The sequence below is a fragment of the Xiphophorus maculatus genome, chromosome 20 (genome assembly GCF_002775205.1).
Source record: "Xiphophorus maculatus strain JP 163 A chromosome 20, X_maculatus-5.0-male, whole genome shotgun sequence".
Lineage (NCBI taxonomy): Eukaryota > Metazoa > Chordata > Actinopteri > Cyprinodontiformes > Poeciliidae > Xiphophorus > Xiphophorus maculatus.
Window position 1 is genome coordinate 23,730,614 of NC_036462.1, and position 26,142 is coordinate 23,756,755.

At 39.7% G+C, this 26,142-nt stretch overlaps 1 protein-coding gene across 4 annotated transcripts in view; it reads right to left on the minus strand.

Annotated features, from left to right (window-relative positions):
• Window positions 1-26,142, minus strand: part of LOC102216825 (calmodulin-binding transcription activator 1) — a 78,432-nt gene that overhangs the window by 41,612 nt on the left and 10,678 nt on the right. For all 4 annotated transcript variants that reach the window (XM_023324957.1, XM_023324956.1, XM_023324959.1 and 1 more), the window contains exon 3: window positions 24,901-25,004. In XM_023324957.1, coding sequence (XP_023180725.1) covers window positions 24,901-25,004 — 104 coding nt within the window. The remainder of the gene's footprint in view (window positions 1-24,900; window positions 25,005-26,142) is intronic.

The following is a 26,142-nucleotide window of genomic DNA, read 5'->3' on the forward strand; positions in this document are numbered from 1 at the left end:
CCACTCCGCAGCAAGTCAATATCCTATACAGCCTCCACGGCTCTGGCCAGGCACTCGGGCTCCCCTAGTGACTGTCAGCCAGCGGGAGGCGGGAGCAGAGAGGAGAGAGGGGGGAGGAGAGGAGGCGCTGGAGGAGGTGGGGTGGACAGAAGGATGGGAGGATTAAGACAGAGAGAGGGAAAGAGAGAGACTTACAATTAAAGGCCTGCCCCATAAGAGCCATTAAAAAACCAGAAACAGAGGAGTCAGCTGAAAAAGGCAGCCCGACACACACTGTGCAACACACCCACACACACACACGCACACATACACACTGCTGCTGCTGCTGCTCACTCCCCCTGGCAGCGCACACACACATGCCCATGTGAAGAGTGACAGAAGTGAGTTGGTGAAGGTCGATCCTCAGGAAGTCACAGTTATTGTCCCAGTGGAAGGAAGTGATGGAGCACTGTGAGCATGCCTGGTGACACGCTGACCCTACAGGAATACTGTGAGTGAAGGTGCGTGTGCATGCGTGTGCATGGGTGCGTGTGTTTTGGCTGTGAACTGGCACATGGGCAGGGAAAGACATCGTTCTCCAGGGATCTGCTCGAGAAACCCAGACGTTCTGCATGTCTGTGTGCAGCAATACATTACCAATACATTACGACAGGCGCTCAGATGTACACACTTTCCCCACCCAACACACACCCATTTCTGCTGGCTGCCGTGCATGTGAAAGCGTGAAAGAGAGTTACTTAAGAAATATCTAACAAAGCAGGGAGCATGAGTGGGAAGTTAGATTGGAGCAAGCACTGCAGTTGGGGAAATCAGCCTCCCACTCACGCTTCACTGAGACCATCTCCCTCCGAGAAACTGGTGGCATGTACAGAAAGGCAGCCACACAGACGCGCATGTGTACATACAAACACATTTACAACGCCTTGGGGAGGTTTCCACTGGGAAAGGGACTTTATAGGTTCACCTACACACCCGACAGTCCCATCCAGGAACTTCTCCCAGGGATAGTCACTTACCAGGGTCTGGCCATAGGCTCGTATTTATATATATAGAGAGGGAGCTGTGTGCACGTTTGAAGCCTAATGATGAGCATCACCCCGACAGAGATCTGGGGAAAACAGAGCTGTCTTCAAACTGGAACTGTCACATCCATTCGAAGTGCCTCAAATGAAAGCCGCCGCTGGCTCACAACAGAAATCATTTGGCATTGAACGGTTTATTTTGGCAGAACAGGAGGTAACAAACTGAAGTGTCCTTTCTAACTACACAATCCATACCTGCCTCTCCTCTTGGGCTTTGCAAGTCCCGCATGCATGTGTGTGTGTGCGGGCGTGTGCGTGTGCGTGTGTTTGGGGGGGGTTGAAGAACTGCATTAGCATTAAGACCAAGAGAGGTCTGCTGATGCGGTGATGTGCTCCAATAGCACCTCCGCTGGGTTTCTCCTTTCCACAGCGTCCCTGCTGATGTTTCATAATGACAGGCAATGTCTACAACGTTGCCATCCTATATGCCTTCATTGTTGTTATTATTATTTTGTGGATTTCCCTGTGGTGTTTATTCCGATCCAGTCTCGCATTTAGACAGATTTTAATCTTTTATTTTTTTTAAATGATAGACTGGTATAAAGCGATGTATAATTGTGAAGTGGAAGGAGAATAACAATGTAAAAAGTGTATTTGGATTTAGCCACTTTTACTCTGATGGTAATCCTAAATAACATCCAGAGGGGCCAATAACCTTCAGAGGTCTCCTAGTTAAAGATCCAAAAGTCTTTAAAGGTCTTTGCATGTCTTTGAGATTTGTTGAAGGACATCACTAAACACACAGCCTCATGAAAACCAAAAAACTATTAGTCATTCACTCTACAAATCTGGGCTATATGGAAGAAAGCCATTGTTGGAAGAAAACCATGAGAAGTCCTATTTAAAGTTTAGTAAGGGTCAAAGAAAACAAGTGACAGAGGGTGCTCTGGTGAAATGAGACAAGCATTTTATATTTGCCCTAACTGCAAAGACTGCACCAGAAAATCCTCAACTTTTCCACTGTGAAACCTGGACATGGCAGCATCATGCTTTTCTTCAGTAAAAACAAGGAAGCACATCAGAGTTCAACCAAAGATTGATGAAGATGAATACAGGCCAAATATGGAAAACAACGGCTTGTAAAAAACATCAGCAAAGCAAAAGCCAGAGTTACAACGGAATCATTAACATCAAGCTAGATTAATGTGGTAAAATGGTCCAGTCAAAGTCTAGACCCAAACTCAGATGAGAGCTGTGATAAAATTTGGATAAGACAAAGGGTTTTTTCTGTTACAAGCTGAAAAATCAGCACGGTTTTCCAGCCTGACAACCATCAGCAATATAAACTGAAAACAACATATTTCTTTGTGCCTTATGCATTCTAATATTGTGGCAACACATTTGGAAATAGAGCTTGAATTACTGAATTACAAACTGTCCAAACACTTCATTACGTTTTGGTCAGGGTTAGTGAAAAACCCCAAACTGTCCAAGTTACTGTTCTATTTTAAGGTCCATTACTCTTAAATGTTTTGAACTGGAAGTCAGATTCTCCCTAAATGAATATCGTGGTTCAAACAGACTATACTACACTTTAAAAACCAAGACGTTTTATTGTATACCAGATCAATACTGAGTGTTGTACTGTGTGTCTTTAACCATACTAATTACGCCATGTAGCTCTCAACAGAGAGAACAATGAATAATGATGGGATCGTTTTGCTCTGTTAAAGCCGCACAACATTTTATCAAGTCCATTGTAAACTATGAGAAATAAAGTGTAGCTTGTAGTGTACTCCCAAACTGCCTTGCTCCCTGCTGTGTGACTTTCAAGAGCCCTTATATTACCTCTGCTGCCTAATACAACTGCTTAACGCTGTTTCCATAACAACTGTTGCAAAGCCCCTGATCAGAATTCCTCTCGAGCTCGCCTTGTGTTTATCATATCAACACCTCATCACTCTCAAAGCAACATACATGCACTCAAACACGGCCGTAAGAGACATCTGCACACAAACACAAATGGATTACTAGTGTAGGAAGTTGTCGGTTGCAATAAAACAAATAACATCATCACTTGTCTGGGTTTTGTCTGTTTCCCCTTTTAGGTCTGTCGACATGGACAAACGCAGAGACTGCTCACATGTGCTAAATGCTGCCCCATCAGCAGAGGGTAGCTAACGTCTGACCTTCAGCGGTGACGAGTCTCTGTCGCCTAGTTAAGAAAGAGACGAGGATCACATTCATCTTTGTCACACACGATTAGACACACAGGTACATAACATGACAGGAACAGATGTGACTAAGATGTGTTCATGTACACCATGGTAAAAGTGAGCACACCGACTTTGACAACTCAAGGGTCACTTCAAAATGCCCTTCCTGATCTACTGTAAGCCGTATCCCACATTCTAATATGAATGTTTTCATGACCTTGTCAGGCTAATCGATTGAATAATCGCTTGTAACTGCTGATAACGATGCAAAACATCACAATGTGATTTATTCACTGGGATGTTTATATGTTTGAAACGGTAAATGTGAAAACAAATGGGGGAGTATTTTGGTTACAGAAGCAATTGTGGACGTTTTTGGTCTCTGTCTCTACAGACAGTGAAAAACACTTGCAATTCAACTGCTTTACTGGCTAAGGTTACATCCATATCCTCTGGTTACCCCAAGTCTGACTCTGATTGGCTAAACAGTCCTCCTTTATTTTCTTTCTTTTTTTTCTTTTTTTTTTACAGGAAACACAGATAGCTAAGGAGCATGAATTTGGGCTCATTCAGAGAGAACCAGCAAAAATAATTTCTCCAGCTGGGGAGAGGTCCGATTAACCTTGAGATTCTGTTACAATAAATAGTCTTGCTTGCATTGTACCCAGCCTACATTTTTCTATTTCAAAAAGCACTCTGCTTTCAGAATAGGTCTCTCACAAAGGTTTTTTGTTTGTTTTAATCCTGTGATAGTGCCAGTTTTAAGTGACGTATCTCTCATGATACCTCAAGCTTGCCTGATATTTGCTGATCAGTCAACTTGCCGTTGCTGAGGAGCTTTAGTAGGGAGTTCATTTAAGGACCCATCAAACCCAACAAGATGCACTGGCAGACCAGGTTACAAAGGACTGTTCAAGATTCATTTATGGTCAATATTTTTGCAGCTATGCTGCCAAAGGTCCATTTTTATACTTGGTTGTGTGAAATAATAAAAAAAAAAATTCATCCACCTTGTGTACTGGGTCATTTGGTGGCTTCCTGTGAAACATTCTTCCTTCCTTCATTCTTCAGTCACCAAAACACCACTGGACCTGAGCCAGAACCAACACCTGCCACTCGCAGTTATCACTTGGCCAAAACAACAACTGTCTTTGCAGGGTTTTACCCAGGAACCAATCCACTGACAGTACTGAAGGAACTTCATGCAGTGCAAGTCCAGTCGGTTTCACGTGTAAGAGAGCGCCCCAGTTTTGAAACTAGTAAAGCAGTCTTTTAATTCTTTATAATAGCAGCTCATTTGCTAAACGCTGACATTTGATCTCTCTGCCCTATTTTTTCCTTCTTTCAGACTGTTAGGTATTAGGAGTCATGAACTACTTTATGCACTCAGGTCAAGAGAGCCTTAAAGTTTGATTCAATGCGGAGCCTGGTGCCTACATGGGTGAATACTTTTCATAAAAATTAACTCACTTTCACTTGTTCTCCTTATGGTTTGACCATTTTACTTTCCCTTCCCTCCCCCTTTTTCGCGCCTCTCATCTGCTAATTTACACAGGTCAACGCGGTGAAGGTGGCAACACAAAGATACACCCTCAAAGTGCACGGAAAGTAGCACAAACTCTTTCAGTGGAGACTTGAGAGCAAGGAAGCGCTGGCCTCAATTCACCAGGGGGAAACATCAATCGCATTTTTCTAAAGACTTCCTTTTCTTGCGCGCCTGTACCTGTCCTCTTCTTCCTCTTGACTCGGATTTGCATTTCAGGAGACGGCCCCCCCTCCTCTCTCTTGGTGGGGAGGAGACGGGCGGGGGGCACATCAAAGACGCCAACAGGTGTGTGGTGTCAAACACAATGCTGGGATCCCCCGCTGCGCTAGGGCGTAATGGATGAAACCTGTCAGAGTCCTCAAAAACTCCAGCAAAGTTAACTGGAAGAAGGTGTGTGCCACACACACGTTCAGGTTTGTTTTGAAGAATGTGAGTTTCTGCCGGCGGGAGGTGGGAGAAAGAGGTAAGGTGGTGAGGGGAAGGTGTCTCAGTGAAGGAGTCTCCAGTGGTTGCGTTAACCCCCGCCTCAGCTCACCGTGAGTCATTCCACCCTCCGAGACTCATCTCTGCTCTGCGATTGTTGATGTTTTTGTGATTGAGGAGGTTTGCATGCTAAGGAGAGACGGCGAGCCACAGATACGAGACAGAGAGGGGGGAGTGAAAGAAAGTGTGTGCCACCTCTCATTGGCATAAATACTTGTTTACAACGAGACATAAATTGGCACCCTGTCAGTCAGCCTCTCCATTTCTCTTTGCTCTAACTCCTTTGCTCTGTTTCCTCTGCCTCTGTGCGGCTAAGTGTATTATAACACTCCCCGGTTCAGCCCTCTCTCATTACCATATTCTAATTACATTCGTTAAGGGGAGCATTTGGGAGTTTAATGAATAAATTTGAAAGATGGGTCTCTGTGGCGATCTTTAGGTTTGTCTCCTCCTCAGTCACCTAAGAATGGGAGTCAGTGTTCCTGCATAGTTTTAAATGTAAAACCCCATGCTTTTCAGGACTCACATTTCCAGGGTTTTCACTTCTTTTGGCTAATTTTAAACTACAAAAATGCTTCTTCAGTGGTCATGTTTTAGATTTGGTGCATGGAAAAGCTAGGAAATAGGGAAGGACACAAGGAAGGAAGGGAGGAATGTCCTAAAGAGTGACAGACAGAGAGAGGGAAGGAAAGAAGGAAGAACACAAGGAGGAATCAGAGGTTTGACACAAGGAAGGAAGGAAGGAAGCAAGAAAGGAAGCAAGGAAATCAAATTATGTGAGGGAGGATACACCAAACTTAGAAAGCAGGACAGGACAAAAGAAAGGGAGATAGTAAGAACACACAGAATACAAAATAAAGGATGGATGCATAGGAAGACACAAAGGCAAAAGGAATGATTGATACAAAAAAGGATGGAGGTAAGAACTAAAGAAATATAGATAAAAAAGGAAAAAAGTAAGAATGAAGAAGGTAAAGACACAAGCGAGGTAGAGAGGAAACACATGGGAAGGAAAGAAAGAAGGAAAGAAGGAAAGAAAGAAGGGAGTAAAGTGAAAAGAACAGAAGGAATAATGGAAGGACAGAATGCATGACAGGAGGTGAAAACAAGTAGCAAGAATGACTAATATTTTGTGAAACATCCAAATTCACAAAAAAAAACTACTTTCATCATCACCTATATGTTCCACATTTTGCCTCAGTCTTTCACCACTTTCACCAATTCACTGTAGTTCTATCTATGGCGGAAGACTCAGTTAAAACAGAGGAGGACTGAGCTGGCATTTAGAACTACATGCTGCTATGGACTGTATGTAACTGATTTAACCCAAACACTGTTACTCATAACATTTGTGTAGCCCTTTAAAATAAAGCTTACAGAAAATTTCAAAATAAAAGCCTGAATATTACTCTCAGGCCTTTGTCCTCTTTTTCTCTCAGGTTAGTGCAGAGAGAGCTACAGATATGAATACTACCAGAGACGAGAAATAGCCCTCTCATATGCTTCAAGTGGTCTTTGGATCCGCCTTACGGTTCCTGAACAGGAAGGAGTTGTTTGGACTGCTTTTTTCTGAAAAAGTGACTGCTTCAAACAGATATAATTCTGCCTCTCGTTAGCTCATTAGCATTAGCCTTTTCCCTAAAATAAGCTTGGAGCTATTTTTCTTACTTATTAGCCATGTTTAGGATACTGAATGTGAGTGTAAGACAACATGCTAGTGATATCCCACATGCTACTCACAGCAATCATGCTAACATTAGCATTTTGGCTAATTTTAGCTGATGCACTTATTTTAACATACTGAATGGTGCAAGTCCATGTTAGTCAACATTCTTGTGATTATCCACATGCTATTGATTACATTGCAGCTTTCTTTAGCATTGATGCGAATTTTTAGCATCAGAACGCTGGGTCCAAACTGACGGACACACTTTGGCAGGCCCCGGTTAAATTTCTTCAGGAATTTTCTAGCTTTCTAAATACTATGGTCCTGCAGATCACCTTTCCTCTTGGTGAGAGGACGGATCTGTTCAATATGTAGACAGCAGAAGCAGGCAGTTGAGAAATGCTGTTCAGTATGTGTGCTCTGTCTACAAATGTCTCACAATAGCTCCATTTCAGTAGAAACAAACAAATCTAGTTAACTCCAGAAGATTGTGTGGACTCCTGTCTCTTTATAAAAAAAGAAAATCAATTCAGAATTCTGTTTGCTTGTGCCAAGTAAAGATTTCATGTCATTTGTTTGTTGTTTATGAAAAAAACTTGGAGCCACCCATGCTGAAGTCATGAATATTTAACCCATCTCAAACCTAAAAACAGAAACTGCCAAAGACAAGCACCAAATTACAGATGTACAAATCGTATACAATCTCCGATTTAACACAGACAACAGACCTGGGGCCTTTAAAACAGGAGGTGGGTAAGTAGAGGTAAAACAATCTTAGGCAAGCGTTAGCATTAAATCAACCCTGCCCCTGTGACAGGCTTCTTCCACTGTTGTGTGGTTTTTGATTTGTCTCTGCCTGGAACGGAGCCCTGGGTGCTAGACCTGCGCTCACTCTTTCAGGGTATTGCAAAAATGTGATATACCCTTCTCACATGGTTTAATAAAATACATTCTCCACTCTGATGATTGCCAGCTTGTGCTTCAAGGAGTTCAGCAGTGAATTTGCAACAATAACCCAAACAGTTTTTTCCTTCCTTTTTCCCCCCTAAAGCTTGGAAATGGATGTGCTTTTACTTGGCCACTTGCCAACGATTACTGACAATTAAACAATGCCACAAGCAGCAGGACTAAGATGAAGAATTTAATTTAACCTCTTGCCCACAGAATTTAATTTCACTGTGACTACAATTCACTTAAAATGAAAATATTTTCATCTTACTAAATAGATTTTTTTTAAATCCCAGACCGACATTTATTCATTTTGTCGCTCACATAAATGAAAAAAACAAAACCAAGCTTTTGGAGGCAGCAGAAATTAGCTAATGCCTGGAATTTCTTGTGTGTTTGTTTCATTCTCAATTCAAGCATCCTTAAATTTGCCTGGAAGCAGTGCATTAAAAACAGGCTGCACTCATCCATGGCTAACTATATATAGCATGCTCTGCAAGAGACCATTTTGGTTAAAAATGTGCTTGTCTTTAATTGTTTGTAAGTGTGTGGTATCTTCTTCACATAATGTTTGCAGTGATAATTCACTGTGCATGGAAGAGCCCTCTGTCATCACCTTCCCTTTAAGCACTGTGACTCATGCTGTGGGTGCTAGCTTTCATTTTAACCTCTATATAATGTATCATGCATGTATATAAATAAAAAAAAAACAAGAGAGGATGAGAAACATTTTCACTCTTTAGACCAGACACCAGGCATGTGTGTATCAGGTTGCTTATGGAGGATGCTTTCTTTGCTTTAGTCTGGTTGTTTTCCATCCATTAACTGCATGCAGCACTAATAGAGCTGTTTAATAATTGCTAATTTAATGTGGCTTTATAGATCGAAAAGGAGACAGACATCAGTCATTGCCTTTTGGGCTGTTGTGGTAACTTTCCACCTCACAAAAACTGTAATTGACTGTGACTTTTCTGTTCAACATGCAGTGACATATGCAGGTGAGAAGCGGCAGTAACTTAGAGCCTCGCTGAAAAAGAGAAAATAATGCTGTTGTGCTTCACAAAGTGTTCATATCTTTTGAATTTTATCCCATTTTGTTAGGGATATAGAAGTGTTATTTTATTAAACAATATCTGAAGCCTTAAACATGTCATGTACCAACTGTACTGGGGTGGAGATTCACAGTCCAGCAGGACAAAGGACCAAATACAGCCTGAGTTTAAATGGTTTCAGTCATGGGTCTATTGCCAGTAGCTCTGAAAGCTGATGGCTTTGGCAAAAAATAATAAAGAACTAACAAGTGTTTTTTTAAAACATGTATAACAAATGAAGGTCTTAGCAATTTATGGAATAACTATATTGAAATTCTACAACTAACACTAAAAGTGTCAGTATTATTATGTTTTTAAATCTATTGTTCTTGTTATTAGTTTGGAAAATATGTGCATTTTTATTAACTTAATTTTCCACAAATATAAACATCCCATAAAATAATAAGTATCAACTCTGTTATTAGCAAAAGTTAGCTTGTTTTATTTATTTTAATGTAAAAAAAAATAAAAAATAAAAAAATACAATGGTAGTTCTTTAAACATTACAACAAATATTTTACAAAAAATCATAAGTTGCCATACAATATTAGTGCCATAATTAACTTTAATTAGCTGGGTAGAGGGCAAAAATGGCTTTGGATTGTAAAAAAGCAGTAAAAGTGGCCAACCCCTGGCTTAGATCAAAGCCTGACTGTGTGTTAGAAAAAGGTCCAGTCAAAGTCTGGAGCAAAATCAAACTGAGAATCTGTGGGAGGACTTGAAGGTGGGTGTTCACACATGCCTTTCCCAGTAACCTGACTTTTTGTTTGAGCTTTGAATATTTTCAAAGAGGAGTTGGGGAAGTATTTTCTCTTTAGATGTGCAAAGCTGGAGCACAACCTATCGAAAAGTAGTTCTACAAAAAGTTGAAGCAGGAGGTCTAAATCCAAATGGACGCCACACCTTTTTTTGAGAGTAAATTATTTAGAATGCAATAAATCCTTTCTACACCACTTCAAAATTATGAACTATGTTTTGTTGATGTAGCAAATGCCAATACAGATAGAAAACATCATGAAGTTTGTGGCTGTAATGTGACAAAGCGTGGAAATACTTTTTTTCAAGGCACTGCAGACATTGCAACCTGGCAAAGTTCAGACAAACATAGCGCCAGAAGATAAATGCTGCCAACAAGATGTAATTGTTTGGCTTAACAGTAATTAATACTTGTTTTAGGACTGGGAAATCCTATTGTTGCCATGTTTTACTGTTTGCTCAAACTGTGAGCAAACACTTCCACAGATTAATAGCCTAACTGTGATTTTGCTCCAAGTCTTTCAAAATCATTAGGACAGAGTCTTCAATGATAGCATGAACTATGAGAGACAAAGACTAAGCATCTTTAAAGGTGACTACTATCAGTTTCTGACACTTTGTAAAGGCACTGGTTGAAAAACAGAGACATACTTCATTTAAGTTTTAATAGTTCCCCGTCCCACCGCTTCAGACTGTACACAGACACAGTTAAACAACCGTATACTCTCCTGGTATGCAAATGCAGCATCAATATCCCATATATAGTTTCCTCCTCTGAGTCTTTAGATGATGGATGATATATTACAGCTGAGCTGGTCTAAGACTAATGACGCAGCTGCATTACAATACACAACTATGCACACAGCTAATATTGTATGTGCAGGAAGACAGAACACTTTCACACAGACACAGGCACACAAACGCCACCTTGTTTAATCCCCGGGAATCGAGGAAATTTGATTAGCATGACTTTTACAAACACACTCCATATGAGAGTAGACAATCCATGCATCAGGCGAGAAGGAAAGGGGAGCGGGAGAAAGAAGCAGAAGATAGAGATGGTTGGGGAGGGGGGGGACGAGGAATGCATGATCCTTTATCCTCAGTGCAGTTTGAAAAGAGGAAAAAATAAAAAAGACCTGTGTTGTAGGCTCCTGAATGGAAATGCTCAGTTTTCTTAAGACACATAAATAAAACAGCATCTTTACCAGTAAACCTATATATAATATATATGCCCTGCCCTGCATCTTGTCAATGTGTACATTTCCAGAACAATATTTGTGGAAAATGCACTGCACAGCATCAGGAGGCTCACATATCTCTGAATTGTTGGGGATGGGATGTTTACAGGCTTCTAATTTATCCCTGCACTCACGTTATACCTGCCAATGGTAAAAATGATGTTTGCTAAGGCTTCAAGCACGCCATCACATTTGATATTCATCACAGTGTGATTATTGCATGAAAATGGAGCCATGCTGAGGTAATTAGTTCAGTTGGAAAAGCTCATCTGCATCTGTGCTTGACTGTGACGAAGAAATGCATCCCTCGTTCCTTATAGCAGAAAACAGTACGATAAACTTAAATAAAAGCTCTTGTCTAAAATCATTTTCTTATGTAAAGTTACCAAATTACATTCACAAACATTGTTTTGAAATGCCAATGAAAACATATGAGCACCTTTATATTGCAGAGCGCCCTCCATGACTAGGGGCCCTTAACATAAATGTGTAAGAAGCTTCATAAATACAACCATTACTGTAGCATAGGCTCACACTGAAATATTTACAAAAATCTAACTTTTCATTTTAGTCAGTTTCTTCATTGAGAAAAAAAATAAAACCTACAATGTGAAATAAATATTTTAGCTCGCATCTCCAGCGCTGTAAATATTAGCACCACTGCTGGTATGGCTGTGTAAGTGCTGAAAGAACAGCACTTTTTTTTCTTTTCACAAGGCTGAAGCATAGTTTTATTTCCAGCCCATGATGCATTGCACACTAACAAAGACCCCAGGGACTTTGGAAGAGAAACCTACAGAATCACAGACCATCTCTCATGCATAACTGTGGACATGAGCTGCTTTTCCACATATGTATCCTTCATCTTGTGCAAAACCCTCTTGAAGTGTTCATTGCTGAAAAGCTCAATGTGTGTCTCCACCTGTTTATGGTTGTGATAGTGGGACAGAGAAAGTTTTTTCTGTCATCACTCCTAAACTTGTGTCTAATGGTTGCTATAGAGACGTTGACACCAAGGTGCCATTCTTTACTGTAGTTCATTAACAGTGAGCTCCCTAACCGTCCTCCTCACTTTATGAAAGTGGTACAATAATTATAAGTCCCTGCTCAGTCCCTGATTGCATCACCCTGTTTGAAGGAATTGGTAAATACAGGTTAGTAACAATTTGCCCTTACGCTTCACGACTTGTGATGGTATATCACATAAAATCTCAATGACATACATTTTGTGGTTGAAATATGGTAAAATGTGGAAATGTTCAAGAGATGTCAACTGTAATCTGTTCATTTCATAATGTAAAAATTTATTTATTTGCCTGTTCCACCAAGCTGTTTCTAAAAAATAAAAAGATTGGTTCCAGCAAAATACCAAATCTATGTGCAACTTCCAATCTGCAGCCTAAACGTTTTTCACAGCTGAAAAAAAACAAAACAAACAAATTTATGATTAAAATACACAATTTGTGCAGATATTTGAGTTGCTAGAGATGAGTGCACACTTGTGGATTTTTTTGCAGCTTTTCCTTTAGAATACGATTCGCAATATTTACTAGATTTACACCTCCTGTTAAGAAAAACATAAAAACACAAACATTTTATTTGAGCTCTCAAATCTCGTCTGAGAACATGTTTTTATTTCAGTTGTGTAAAGCTACTTTGAGGTCAGATTGTAAGTTTTATTAATGTGAGATATTGTGTATCTGATTCTATTGGTCTCATAAATTCTAACTCACCAAAGAGCACTTAAAGGCTTTAGCTCCATTTGGTAAGCATCTTAAATGAAACATTCAGAGCATGATAGATGCTATTTATATCTGCGCAAAAAAACAAAACAAAAAAAAAAACATGCAACAAAAAAGCTAAATTCCTGTGGTGATGGCTTTGAATTATTACCACTGGTCATGTGTTTGCTCATTCAGTAGTTTCATTTAAAGGTGCAGTGTGAAATGACACAGAGCCCCGTTTCTTTAAGCCGCCCTTCAAAAAAGGAAAGACAAGAAAACGCGGCATTCAAGTCAGCTGGACATGTATTTATCTCTATAAATAAGTAAGACTGGTACAAGAAAACAACTAAATAACTAAATCAGAATATAATTGAACAATTAAAACAACAGCAACTGAGAGGAACAACACCGAAATTAACTGTGTCACCTTGCATGTTCGATGGAGCTCACTGCTGAAAAACTCTTGGGGACACAAAGTCTCCATTGCAACATGTTTGGGAGTGATGTCAGAAAAAGACCTTTCTGTCCTACCACTCCAAAAGTAAACATGTGGAGTCTGCATAACTCTAATCGAGACTTTAGCTGGAGCCACATGGTTTGGTCAGACTGAATTAAGCCTGACCTTTATGGTGTCTTCCTTGGCCTTCAAGATGATTTTACTGACTAATCAAGTGACTTTTGAAGGCAGTTGATTGCACCGGTAATATTCCTGTCAGTCACCACGAGGTTAAGTTCTGGGTTTTATTTAGGGGCATCAGAGTAAAGAGGGTTGAATAGAAATGCACACAAGGCTTTTTAGATTTTCATTTGTAAACCCTTTGAAGAGTACTGTATAGTTTTATTTAACGTTTTATCATATTGGTCTACCTCATAAAACACAATAATATGCCTTCACGCTGTTGGTTGTAACACAACAAAATCTGAAAAGGTTTAAATGATGTGAACACCTACACGAGGCACAGCACATTCTCCATAGCCAGTGAGGAAGTGGTGCAAAATGTCTGCATAAAACTTTTAAATGGCTTATGTGGATGTCACACAGATATACTCAGTGCAAACTTGTCATTTACAATTACATTAAACCATCTATGAATAGTAGCGCACACTGAGACTGCCTCAGAGTGAGCAAATGAGTAAAAAAGTAGGCATCAGGGTTGTAGTTTTTTTGTATTGCATTCATTTCCATTTTATGCATCGCATCCATTTGAATGCAGCATTATTTCTATCAAACCCAAAATTATGTTCGACTGGAACCAACCTTCAAAAACACGAGCATGAAATATGTAGCAGCCTCAGAAATCCTGAACTAGGCATATTACTTACAAGTCCCTCTGCTCCAGTTATTACTGAGTCAGAAAAAAAAGGAAAAAGAAAAACGCTTAAGAAAAACCTCGTCAAAAACTAAGGTTTTCAGCCTAAGTCGTGCTTGATTTGCAGTGTGATGTTTTGTTTAAAACTTGCATTTTTATGGGAATGTAAATGCATACAAATTGCCTCGCGGCACTTTAAGATTCTGTATATTTAACTTCTGAAGAAATGGTAAAGCAAAAAGTTATCAAAGTGAGAAAGAGCTGTGCTGGTATCAGGACAAAGCTCTACACACTGAGAGCAAGTTCTCAAAATAGAAGAACAAGGATTTTCTCTCACACACACATTTTAATGCTTTATCTGTCCCAAATGAATTAAATCTAATTCGCACAAGTCACAGATATTACAGAGGTTCTATGCGGGGACATTTAGGGAAACAAAAAGTATTGTTTCCACAGAACACACTGGCTCCTTATTACATCGGACTTCGCCGGCCGTTAGCTTCTTTTTCCAGTCGGGCTCCGAATCCAACGGCAAATGAAAAGACAATCACACACATACACACAAGCATACAGAATGGAGCTCAGGCACTTACGCAACACCCCCGCGCACTCTCAGTAACACATTTTCACTGTTTAATATATTTCTGTGTCTCCAGTTAACAATATTTTGTGTCAAATTATAGTGGGCAAGATAAATAGTGGGAGAAAATAGAGCAGGAGGAGGATGTGGTGCTTCCAGTTGGGTAGGAAGAATATAGAGGAAAAGGAAAAGGGGAAGGAGGAAAGAGTCCACGTTAAGTCCTTCCTCAGACACCTGGCTTTCAGAGACTAGACCTGCAAAACCTGCTTAATCCCACCTGCTTGTGAACCTGAACTGATGGTTGAAACTTGCTGAAATCTTGGCATATGCTCAAGTTTCCGTGCAAAATCTTGCTTAAAATAAGACTCAAGATGAGACTATATTAACTCTTGGTTAACATTATTTGAAATAATTTGGTTCCTTGTGGCTGGATGGTGAGAAAAAGTGTCTGTTTGGAATTTGGGTTGAATATTTAAGCCACAGCAGACACTAAAAGATGCTGGGTGCTAACTGGGCTATGCTTCCCTCAAAGAGATGGAGAGAAAGACAAAGAGGAGAATAAAAGATGCAGAGAAAGAGCCTGGAGGACTAATTAGTGATTATAACGCGGCGTTCTCCAAACATGAAATATTTCTCACCCCAAAATGCAGAGGAAAGATTAAAAATAAAAGAATAGGAATCAAACACACAGAGCTGTGAAACACCCCTCTGGTACCGTGTGTGCACTCATGAACTGCGGCATGTATCTGCGTGCGAATGTGTGCACCAGCTTCTTTGCCCCCTCATTAAACCATGCTTTACTCTGGTAAATGGCAACAGCACAGAGCTCAATGTCAGCTGAAGAGGTTACAGCCAAAGGCAGGCTCTGGGATACACACACACACACACACACACACACACACACACACACACACACACACACACACACACACACACACACACACACACACACACACACACACACACACACACACACCCCTGCATGCACAGGAAACAGATAAACTAAACCTTTTACCATCATGTTATGTAGAAAATGCTTGAGAAGCACACCCATGACTTTTCTAAAGGAAACTTTCAGAGAGTTTCAAAAAAGTTTGTTGCTTTTTCACCTCTTGTGACAAGGCTAACCTAATGCAGAGCGTGTGCCTCTCCTGGCCCTGAGCTTGTGTGTGCTGGGCGCTGAAAACTCACACACATCAGAGTCATAAATCAAGGGCGCCCTTCACCACAGTATAAATGAAACACAGACGCCTGCAACTGGTTGTTGCAGGCCTCCTCAGAGTGATGCTAACTGCATCACTCTGGATTTCCTCATCGATTCCTAGAATGTTTTTTTTTCACACGGTTTAGTAAGTGACGGCTTCCCTCACGCAAAACTTCTTCTCAAGACATTTTTCCACTCGTAAAATTATAGCAGTACTCAAACTCCTTAAACATTTTAACATTTAGTTGCGTTACAACCACAAGCATCAATGTATTTTGGGGGGATTTTATAATCACCAATAAAATGCTGCTGCGGGGTGAAAGAAACATCCGACATTGTTTTCAAATTGTTCAATACAATGTGGAAAGTCAGTGAACATCACTAATCAACTCCCTTTACTCTGATACCAGCAACCAAATCCAATTGAATCCCACTACCTTCAGAAAAAAAGGTCATAAAATAATAACTCAAACTTTGGAAATCAAACAAAGCACTGTTCAATTTATCATGCAAAACTGGAAAGTGTAAGGCACAACTGCAAACAAACCAAAACATGGCCATTCACCTAAGCTAACAAGCAAGACAAGGCGAGCATTAACCTTAGAAGCAGCCAAGAAGCCCACTGTGGCTACAGGAGCAGCAGAGATGCACAACAGGTGTTGGAGAATCTGTTGACAGGTTCAAATATGGCCTGGAAATACCTGAGAGAACAGCATTTTTTTCCATTTCTCTCCCACGACTGCAATGAAGGAATGGCATCTTTTAGGATCTCCCAGTTTGCTCGCAACACAAAATCTCTGGAAAACATTTTTTTCTTGTGTGGTGATTGGTCAAAAATTTGACAGTGCCATGGTTACGAGGCTGAGACATAGTACAGTGGGAGAGCCTTATGATGACTTCACATGAAAACTACACTGGAGTTTCTTAAGTATGAAATGTCTGGGATAGAGAGAACTTTGTTCTTATCACTTCAGGAAAGCAAACAAATGTTTCTATCCTTAAAGAGTATCTACAGGAGTTTTATTGCACTCTCCATAAATCTGTCCTATATATAAGAGTGAGAAGAAGAAAAACATTGTTGAAAGAAAAACATGTTAGTTCTTGGGCAAACATGTAGAAGAAGGTGCTCTGGTCAGATGAGACCAAACTACATTTTTTTGGCCTATTTGTAGACTTACAAGAGATAGAGAAATAAACACTAGACATCACCCTCATCAGGCCTCGCAAACTGGGAAACAAGGTGGTGGTAGGATCATACTGTGGGGAAGCTTTTGTTCAGGAAGAAAAGTGATGCTAATCAGAGCTGATTAAAGATAACCTGGTGCAAAAAACTTAAGACTGAGCTAGGATGGAATGGTTTAGATTAAGACAAATAAAATGGCACTATTACAATTAATGAAAAAAATAATGCACCTATACTCTCCATCCAATCTTGTTGTTCTGGAGAAAGAGTGAAAAGTTCATATTCCAGATATACAAAGCTGATCGAAATATACCAAAGATGTATGGCGGTTCTAAAACCTTTGACACAAGCAGGTTGAACAGAAATGCACACCGCACTTTTCAGATTATTGGTGTAAAAATAAAAAATAAAATAAAATAAGTGTCATTTACTTCTACTCCACGGCATGGAAGTATTTCGTGTTGATTTATCACTTGAAATCTCCATCAAATACATGTGAGTTTGTGATTTTAATGTGACAAGATGTGGGAAAGTTGAAGTGCTATAAATATTCCTGTAAAGGATTGTATCTCCAGACAGAAAATGGGACTACTTTGTATTCATATTCAGCTTAATCCATCTGTTTAATAGCTCACAAGCAGCAGTATTGACGCCGATAATAAATTAAGAGTTTTGTTTAGTGTTGGAATTGCAGCTCCCGTAAGACGCGGCAGCACACAGAGGTGATTGTGAGCGCGTTCGTGACATTTTTACTTGTGATGCGGAGCTTTTGTCCTTCGCCGATTGTTTGTCTCCACTGTCACGCATGATTGGCATCTCAAGCAGGTGCACCGGTTTGTCAGGTCTCCCTATATTGCCTCCAGCTAACTTGCAAAAATCATGAGTGGGGTTTGTGTCAAATATGTATCATCGATCATACTATTAGCCCAAGAATGCGTGCATATCGCACATAATCTGTTGCCATGGCAACACCGACCCCTCCACACACATGCACAGACAAGAGCTGCGCTGGTCCAAAATGTATATGATGATTTTTGATCCGCTTCCCCGTTCAGTCATGTTGGTGTCATCCATGCAAGCAGAGCCAGACACGAGCGTGTGTGAACTATCAACTAAGCCTGCCGTACAGCAGCTAACGCGGGAAGAACAATCGCTCTGAGGGAGCAGCGCATTTTTCACAGCATATCATTACATGTCTCATTATTGCCAAAATAACAGCAGCTCCTTCATTTGTTTCTCGTCGTAGATCTGAGCAACATGTGGCGCGGAGACAGGCGTCTGTCTCCTGCATGTGTGATGCACTGAAGTCTGTGCGTCGACCCGTTTGAGAGTTGCATCATTTGCATCATAGTGGGAGACGCTCTGGAGTCGAAGCCTTTAAAGTGCACATTAGCCCACATGATGATATGCACATTTGCACAGTATCTGTTTTCATGTTTCTTAATTTATTCTTTCCAAAAGAAAAATCCCATTCATCTGTGTCTGGCTTCTGGAAATCAGGATGTCAAGTAACGCCACGAGGGTAATCAGACATTTTGTGTGACAAGAGAAGCGGGGAAAAAAGTTTATATTTGTACAACATTTAAAGACGTTTGATTTGCTTTTTATTGAAAGGCTTGCACAAAAAGAGCAACAACAAATTCCAGATGCCTTCAAGGTAGCGCCTCCATCATCAGTGTATCCACCTGAGTGTGGTTTGTTATCTAAAACTTGTCCGATGTCTATTACCATGGACAGATACACATACACCCCCAATCTATTATTGAACAAAAGGCTCACGCCTCCGCTCAGCCCTTCAGGGAGGAATCCATCCCTCCATCCCAGAATAATTTCACACATCAGTAGATACACAAAAGGCAGAGAGAGAGAGAGAGTGAAGGAATGAGAGGAAGGAGCAAAGGAAAGGGATGGAAGAGGGGAGAAGAAGTGGATGGAGAAAAAAGAAAGAAGAAAAGAAATCTATGGGGTCACAGCTCAGCGCTCATAAGAGACCAAGGTGTCAGGGGGAGCCAAGTGTAACAAAACAGATATCAAAGAACCATATGTAATTGTACACACTTGCATAAAAACAGCAGCGCACACACACATTCACACTGTTTTTTAATTTAGAAAAAGGACAAAAATAACAACAAAGACATGCATACAGAGTTTGCCATAATCATTAGCTTTCTCATCTAAAAACAAATTGTTCTTAATATATTACATTCTTTTCTTCATACACCACACACACCCCCGCACACACCATGATGTGAAAGAATAATTTCCCTCCTACTGATTTTTTTCTGTTTTTTTCTTTTATATCACACTTTAATGTTTAAGATAGTGAAATATTTTTTTAGATGACATAGAGATAACCTGAGTAAATAAAAATACAGTTTTATCAAATGATGATTTTATTTAATAAGGGGAAAAGGTTTTCCAAGCAACTCAGCCCTAAGTGATGCAAGTCATTGCCCCCCAATAACTAGTGGAGCCACTCTTGGCGGCAACAATTGCTATCAATCATTTGCATCACATGACCATGAGCAGTCATTTATATCACTGTAAGGGGATTTTGATCCACTCTGTATTGCAGAATTGTTATAATTTAGCCACAGCAGAGGATGTGAAATGATCTGCTTAAGGTGACATCATCTCAATCAGAATTAAGTCCAGACTTTTATTATGCCACTCCCAAAACCTTCTTTTGTAAAGAGTAATTCAGAAATGGCCCTGCTAGTGTCTTTCGGATTATTATCTTGCTGCATAAATCCAATAAGTTAGCTCTTATAGTAAACTAACAGCAAGAGGTTCACTCTCATAATTTGTTGCCACCGCAGCTCAACACCGTCACACTAACACCACCATGCTTGGTGATAAGGGGAATCTGTAATACTTAAGCCTACATCATGTTGTCAGACATGCTCTGTTTCAGAGATTTCCTGATTCTATAGATCAGGGAGATTTAAGACCTGGGTGTAACTAATAAACCAGAACCAAAGGGTTTTATTATTCATGATTTATTCTTATAGTGGTGTTAGTTTAAAAAGAGCAAAATCACAAAAATGAGTTAGGGGCTAATGTCCTGCACAATAAGCACTTGAAAACTAGAAGGTTTTTATGTTATATTTTTGCTTAGTTTTAAGTGTCAGAGAAAATCAATAAATAAATGTTAAATAGTTGAAATCAATCATAGTTATGTCCTTTTAATTGAAACAGTAGATCAGTTTGTACAATTTTGTTTTAAATTGTTTGTTAATGCCGTTATACTCTGATATTTTGTATGAGAGCTCACACGGCCTGTGCCTGATCTACAGACAAAACAAGAATATTTCTACTTCTGCAGGCCACTTTAGGAAAAAAAAAAAAGCCTGTTCAAAACAAGATTTATAATTCCAATAATTCTTTAGAAAACCCAGAGGAGCAAACATGCTGGACACACAAACACCTGGAGGTTTCCGTGGACTGAGTAATTACTTGGTATACTCAACGCGCCATTTGTCGCAGTCGCATTAACACACATGAGCATCATCTGGAGTCTGCACCAGAACTGTATCTTATTCAATCAGATACACACACATATAAAGACCCACAGACACTAACACACTCACGCACACACACTGAGCGGATGTCACAGCTTAAATAAATTGAAAGCTTCAAATGTGACAGCAGACTTGGCAGCTGACAGCTGATTGGTGTGGACGTCCCACATCGTATGTCTACCATCGCAATTTATTGAGGGAATAAAATAAAAATACAGACTACTGTAATAAAGATATGTGATTTTTTTCCTTTCCATCCCTGTTTAATAAAGTATTTTTGTAGCAGGTAAATAACATCTCTGATACTATAAACAAACACACAAAACAAGGGTAACATTTAGTTAGAAGTGCTATGATCAATAGTTCTACATCCCAGAAAGAGAAAGACTAAACCATATAGACAAAAAAAATAACACAGACTGAAATGCATGCATGCACTGAAATTCATACATGCACTACACATAGAGCATGGATACATAAAACTCCCGCTGAAAAAGTACCAAAAAAAGAGAGGGAGGAAAAAAAAAGACACAATTGAGTGTTTAAGTATGCAGGAAACTTTATCCCTGGTTGGAAGAAGAGCTTTGAAGGAATTCGCTCAGGGATCCCCAACCTCCCCCTGAACTGAGTGTGTATCTCCTCATCATAGAGAGAGAGAGAGAGAGAGAGAGAGAGAGAGAGAGAGAGAGGCAGAGGGGTGGCTGGTGATTGTGAGCTTGTGGTGGGGGAGGAATGGTAGAGAGATGAAGAAAGAGTTTACTTGGTGAGGAACTAGAGGACGCTGGGTTAAAGGAAAGCTCAAAGCAGGACCGTTGTTCATTTCCTTAAGCAGTTATTGCAACTGGACTTAAATATGCTGCCAAGTGAAGGTCTCGAACCAAATGTGGTCTTGATGCTCTCTATCATACACTATCTATTCATGTGAACGCTCTGTTCAAAAGACTCCATGCTAAACTCCTGGTATGACCTTCATTAAGATGGATAGCATGAAAAATGTAATGACTTTCCTGCAAGAAAAACCACAGGCCAAATAAGCTTTGCATTGCATAATAATGCCAGACCTGGTAATCAATAACACAAACACACATCCGTAATGGAGTGCAAAACCGGCACATGAAGAAAATGTCTGAGTGGAGGCCGACCACATCACAGTGTACGGAGCAAACCACCGGCAGAGAGCTGCGCCATGCATAAACAAGGAGCTGTTGACAATAAATGCTCACATCCATTTCCACCCATCAAACATTTTTCCTAAGCTAGCAGCTTAAGTCTGCAGAGACGTGCAACTCTTTGAAAGCTTTCAACACCTTGGTAGCTTAGCTCTGTGTCAGATGTGGGCAATATGAAGGAGTTGTCCCAAGCTAATTTGTCCTTACTGCACTTTCAACAACTCAACTAGAGGGAGAACTTCAGTCATTTACTATAATACTGACCTTGCCTCAGGACAGCCTAATAATAATGAGTGGTATGCATATGTTTCTGAGAAAAATAAAGCTCTAGATTTTGGTTAACATTGACTTAACCTTAAATATGCCCTTAAGTTACATAGGCATTACCTAATTCATATGCATATTTCTGAGTAAGTTATGTTTTTAAATCAGATGCAAAAAGCATACCTCTTTCCTTTTCATGGGGACAGCCTATTACACTGCAGTAGAAATGTCCTTCCAAATACAAAAAGGGGCATAAAGCCTTGGAACTAGTTAATTGCAGCCAGATAACCTTATTTATGTTAGATTTGTTACAAAACATCTCCACTTCCACTTCAGTCTGGCATTTCATCCCCTTTTAAGAGTGTTTTTCATCAAATTTTAACACCAGAAAAACTTCAAAGATGAAAGATAAATAAATCACAATCAGCTTTTCCACTGTTGTTTTTTTAAAGCAAATAAGCATTTTCAAAATTAACTTTTTCTCTGACATAAATAAACTTTTGAACCATGCCCTCGCTACAAATAAAGACACCGCTGTGTATAGAAGACCAATTGTCATGAACCACAGAACATGTCCTGTTTATATGATCAGAAAACAGAAAAAATATATAGATCTTTCTGACTGGGATATGTTGAATGGAAGTGTGGCTGTGAAGGTCAAGAAGTGAAGAGGGCAGATCTATTCTTACCAACCATAAACACTCTCGCTGTGTGAAACATTATAAAGAGATTATAAAAGTACTAAAGTCTTGGCTTCAAGGGGAGGAAACAACCCAAAGCTGCAAGAATAGGACACAATACAGTTAATGTGACAGCTGCAATAAAGGATTCTTGTGGGGCCTCAGCAGCCAGACCAGTCAGGTGACCTCAGACATTGGTTGTGAGTATAAGGTAAGAAAATGCATTGTTTTACTTCAGTTATTTGCTCTTTCTTTAACCTACTGTCAGTACAAAACATTTGCTGGAGTCTACGGATAACATTATTAAACATCATGTTGTTCAAATGTTCATCTTTTACCCATGATAATTAGCAGCAGCAATCACAGGTCATTTTGTGTCTGACCAAGTGAAATTACAGGTTATATAACAATATTTTTGACTTCCATCCCCTCCACATTTATGGGCCATTTGACATGTCAAAAAAGTAAATGTAGATGGGATTTAAAATTTTGCACAACTGTGTAGCTAAATCCTTTATTTAAAAAGAGACAAACTGTTATGGAGGAGAAAACGGAGAATTTCAGCTTCTTCTATTTAATGGCGGTGTCGTATCCTGAGGGTGTTTGTGTTGTTTTGGTTTTTCTGTGTTTGCATTTTAACTTTCTTGTTTATCTGTGATCAGCCTTAGTTTCTGCTTGTTCTTTAGATCAGTCTTTTCTTTGTTGTCTATGTTAGATCTATTGTTCATTCCTTGTGTTTAGTTATTCTTTGTTAAGGTTAGATTTATGGTTTGCCAGCTCCTGTGCTAGTGCTCCTCCTCCTCTTGTCCTCCTCTGCCATTACTCTTTCTCTCTCCCTCAGCATGCCTGCCTGGTTCCCTCTCTCACCTGCACCCTGTTGCCAATCAGCCACCTGATCTTTGTCAGTAATCAAGCTCCTTTGTTTTTAGCGCCTTTGTTTCACTCACTCACTGCTGGTTTCTTCCTGTATCTGAATGTACCTGGTTCCTGTTCTGTTCCCTGCACTCGCTCCCCGTGTTCTCCTTGTTTGTAAGTTCTTGTTTTATTATTTTTTCATTAAAATGTTCACCAACTACTCACTGCCTCTACCTGCTACCTCAATCTACAACCATGACAGGAGGTATGTTTTACTTTACCACAGTAGACTATCCTGATGACAGAGTTACTGCAACATTTCTCCTGACTTTTTCCTCCTCCCTGGACAAGTTATCATATACATTTTATAATCTCAAATTCAAACAGCACATTTTGCTATCACTGCTTATCTTAGCCGGATACTGTGTTGTGCACTGATGCCCAAGATTAGCATTCCTTAAGAAAAGCAACATAGATATTAACATTTCTACTACCTGAGACACAATGATCTAGCAACATATCACCCTGATAAGAGTTTTAGGAACACAGTGCATCTAAAGTAAGAACAGACCAGCATGTTTTATGATTCATGTATCAAAAACAAAAAAGTGAGCAGTCCCCACTCAAATGTTGCTTTTAAAGAATATGGTTTGAAAAGACTAGCAGTAGTTGGATCATGATATTCGCTAACCGTGATGCTGTCTGGGTAATGCCATTTTCTCTTGCAATTCTTGAACTTTTAACAGAAAATACAGTTTAAATTTTCAAATTAGCCGAATTAGGATAGAGAGAAGTGAACTATAGACTGTCAAAAAGGTTAAATGAATATATTGAAATGTGGTCAGTTTGTTATGTAATTATTGAGACAATGTATGAGATCGCTGGAGCTATCCATTAATTTATTGGTAATGATGCTTCACCAAACAATAAACGAGTGAGAGGAGAAAACTCATAGATCTACCATGGCTTTCATTTCACTGATTTAAATAGTAACACCAAACCAAACAATCTGTCAGTCTGAACAGACCGAAAGCGTTTTTAAAAATCTCACTTTTATTTTTTTTTCCAAACAACTAAAAACAGAGCACATGTGGATCAATAGGAGGTGCAAACCCAGCAGAAAATGTTAATTTAGCAAAATACTAGTATGAGCAGAGTCTGACTCTGACTGTATCAAAAGTTCAGAAGCTTTAAACCTTCAGCTGTTCGGATTAAAATTTCCAAACTCTATAATACAGGAATCTTTCTCTCCACTTTATTTCATCTCCCACTGTTCCAGTTTTAGGATCTCACACTGAAGAGCCACCACTGCGTTTGTTTACCTCCTCTTGGCTTCTTAATGAGCCATCATTTAGAGATGAGTCACCCACAAATAAAAACGTAAGCTCATCTCATTGCCATGCCATGGATATTTTCCCATTCAAGCGTGTCTCTTTCTCACCTCGTTGGTGTTCCAGCGATGGCGCTCCTTGGGCAGAGAGGAACATTTGGGTAGACACTCGAGAAGCTTCTTGGGAAGGTAGATCTTTAACTGGCCTGGCTCATCTGGGGTCAAAAGGGTTTGGAGGGGGGGAGAAGAGGAAATAGGTGAATTAAAGTTGGGGATTTGCAAGAGAAATAATTGTCAATCTGTGAGCTAACTGACTAAAATCACTATAAAAGTTTCATGTGTATTATTAATAACATCTTAATGTGACAATAAGAAGGAGGTTTACTGTTCCAAAAAAAATGTAAGACTCATAAAGCAACAATTTTAATTTTATTTATTTTTTTACCCTTTCTAATTTATTAGAGAATTTTTGGCATAACAGCAATTGAAGATGTCAGGCTAAGAGTTTGAATTCCCCTGAAAGAGTGTTATTACTAATTGTCTGTGTGGATTCTGAGTCATCCAGGTCATGGTAATCCAACTTCTTGAGCCGGAGGCAGCTTTTCTGCTCTTGAAATCATGCTTCCTCAATAGACCAATGAGCTAAAGAGAAAAGAACTCCTGCATGAAAAGATCAAACATAACAAAGAACCAAAAGAGAAGCCCAGCTGCTTTCTATTCATCAATTATGGTTATTTCTAATGTATAAGCATTACTAACACTATCTTAATCATTATTATGACATCTCTCTGCATGCCGTGAGTCGGCGCACAAAAACAGTTCATTCTAATTCAAAGCTCAGTGTGCAGAGGGAAAGGCAGTGCTTTTACTTTTGGACATCAGGTGGAGGTGTGCCATGAATCTACTCTCAAACAGATTTTGGATTAAATCAGGCCCATTAGCATACATTATCTGTGCATTAGGGGTTGGTAAATATAACACCTAGCCAATCACATGGGCATTTCTTATCCACTTTAAAAGCAGTTCTCTCCCCACAGTGTTGCACAGACAGTTTGGTAATGGAGTGGAGAATCCCAAAATAGCTGCTCCTGCGAGGAAACTATTTCTGTGCAAGAGTTGGATAGTCACAGGCTTAGGGCAGGTGATGTGTAATTCTGAGTTCAAATTATGTCTCTGGACACACTCCCAGCCTTCGGGGGGCAGTGAAGCACAATCTAGAATAATAGGGATTGGGAACAAAAACAGAACTTGGTAAAATCAGTTTACCTTCACTTGTCTGGCTTAATTTAACCCTGCATTATTGAAAGTATGATGTATTTGATCAAGAGATGCATAAATTGCTTGACCAATGAC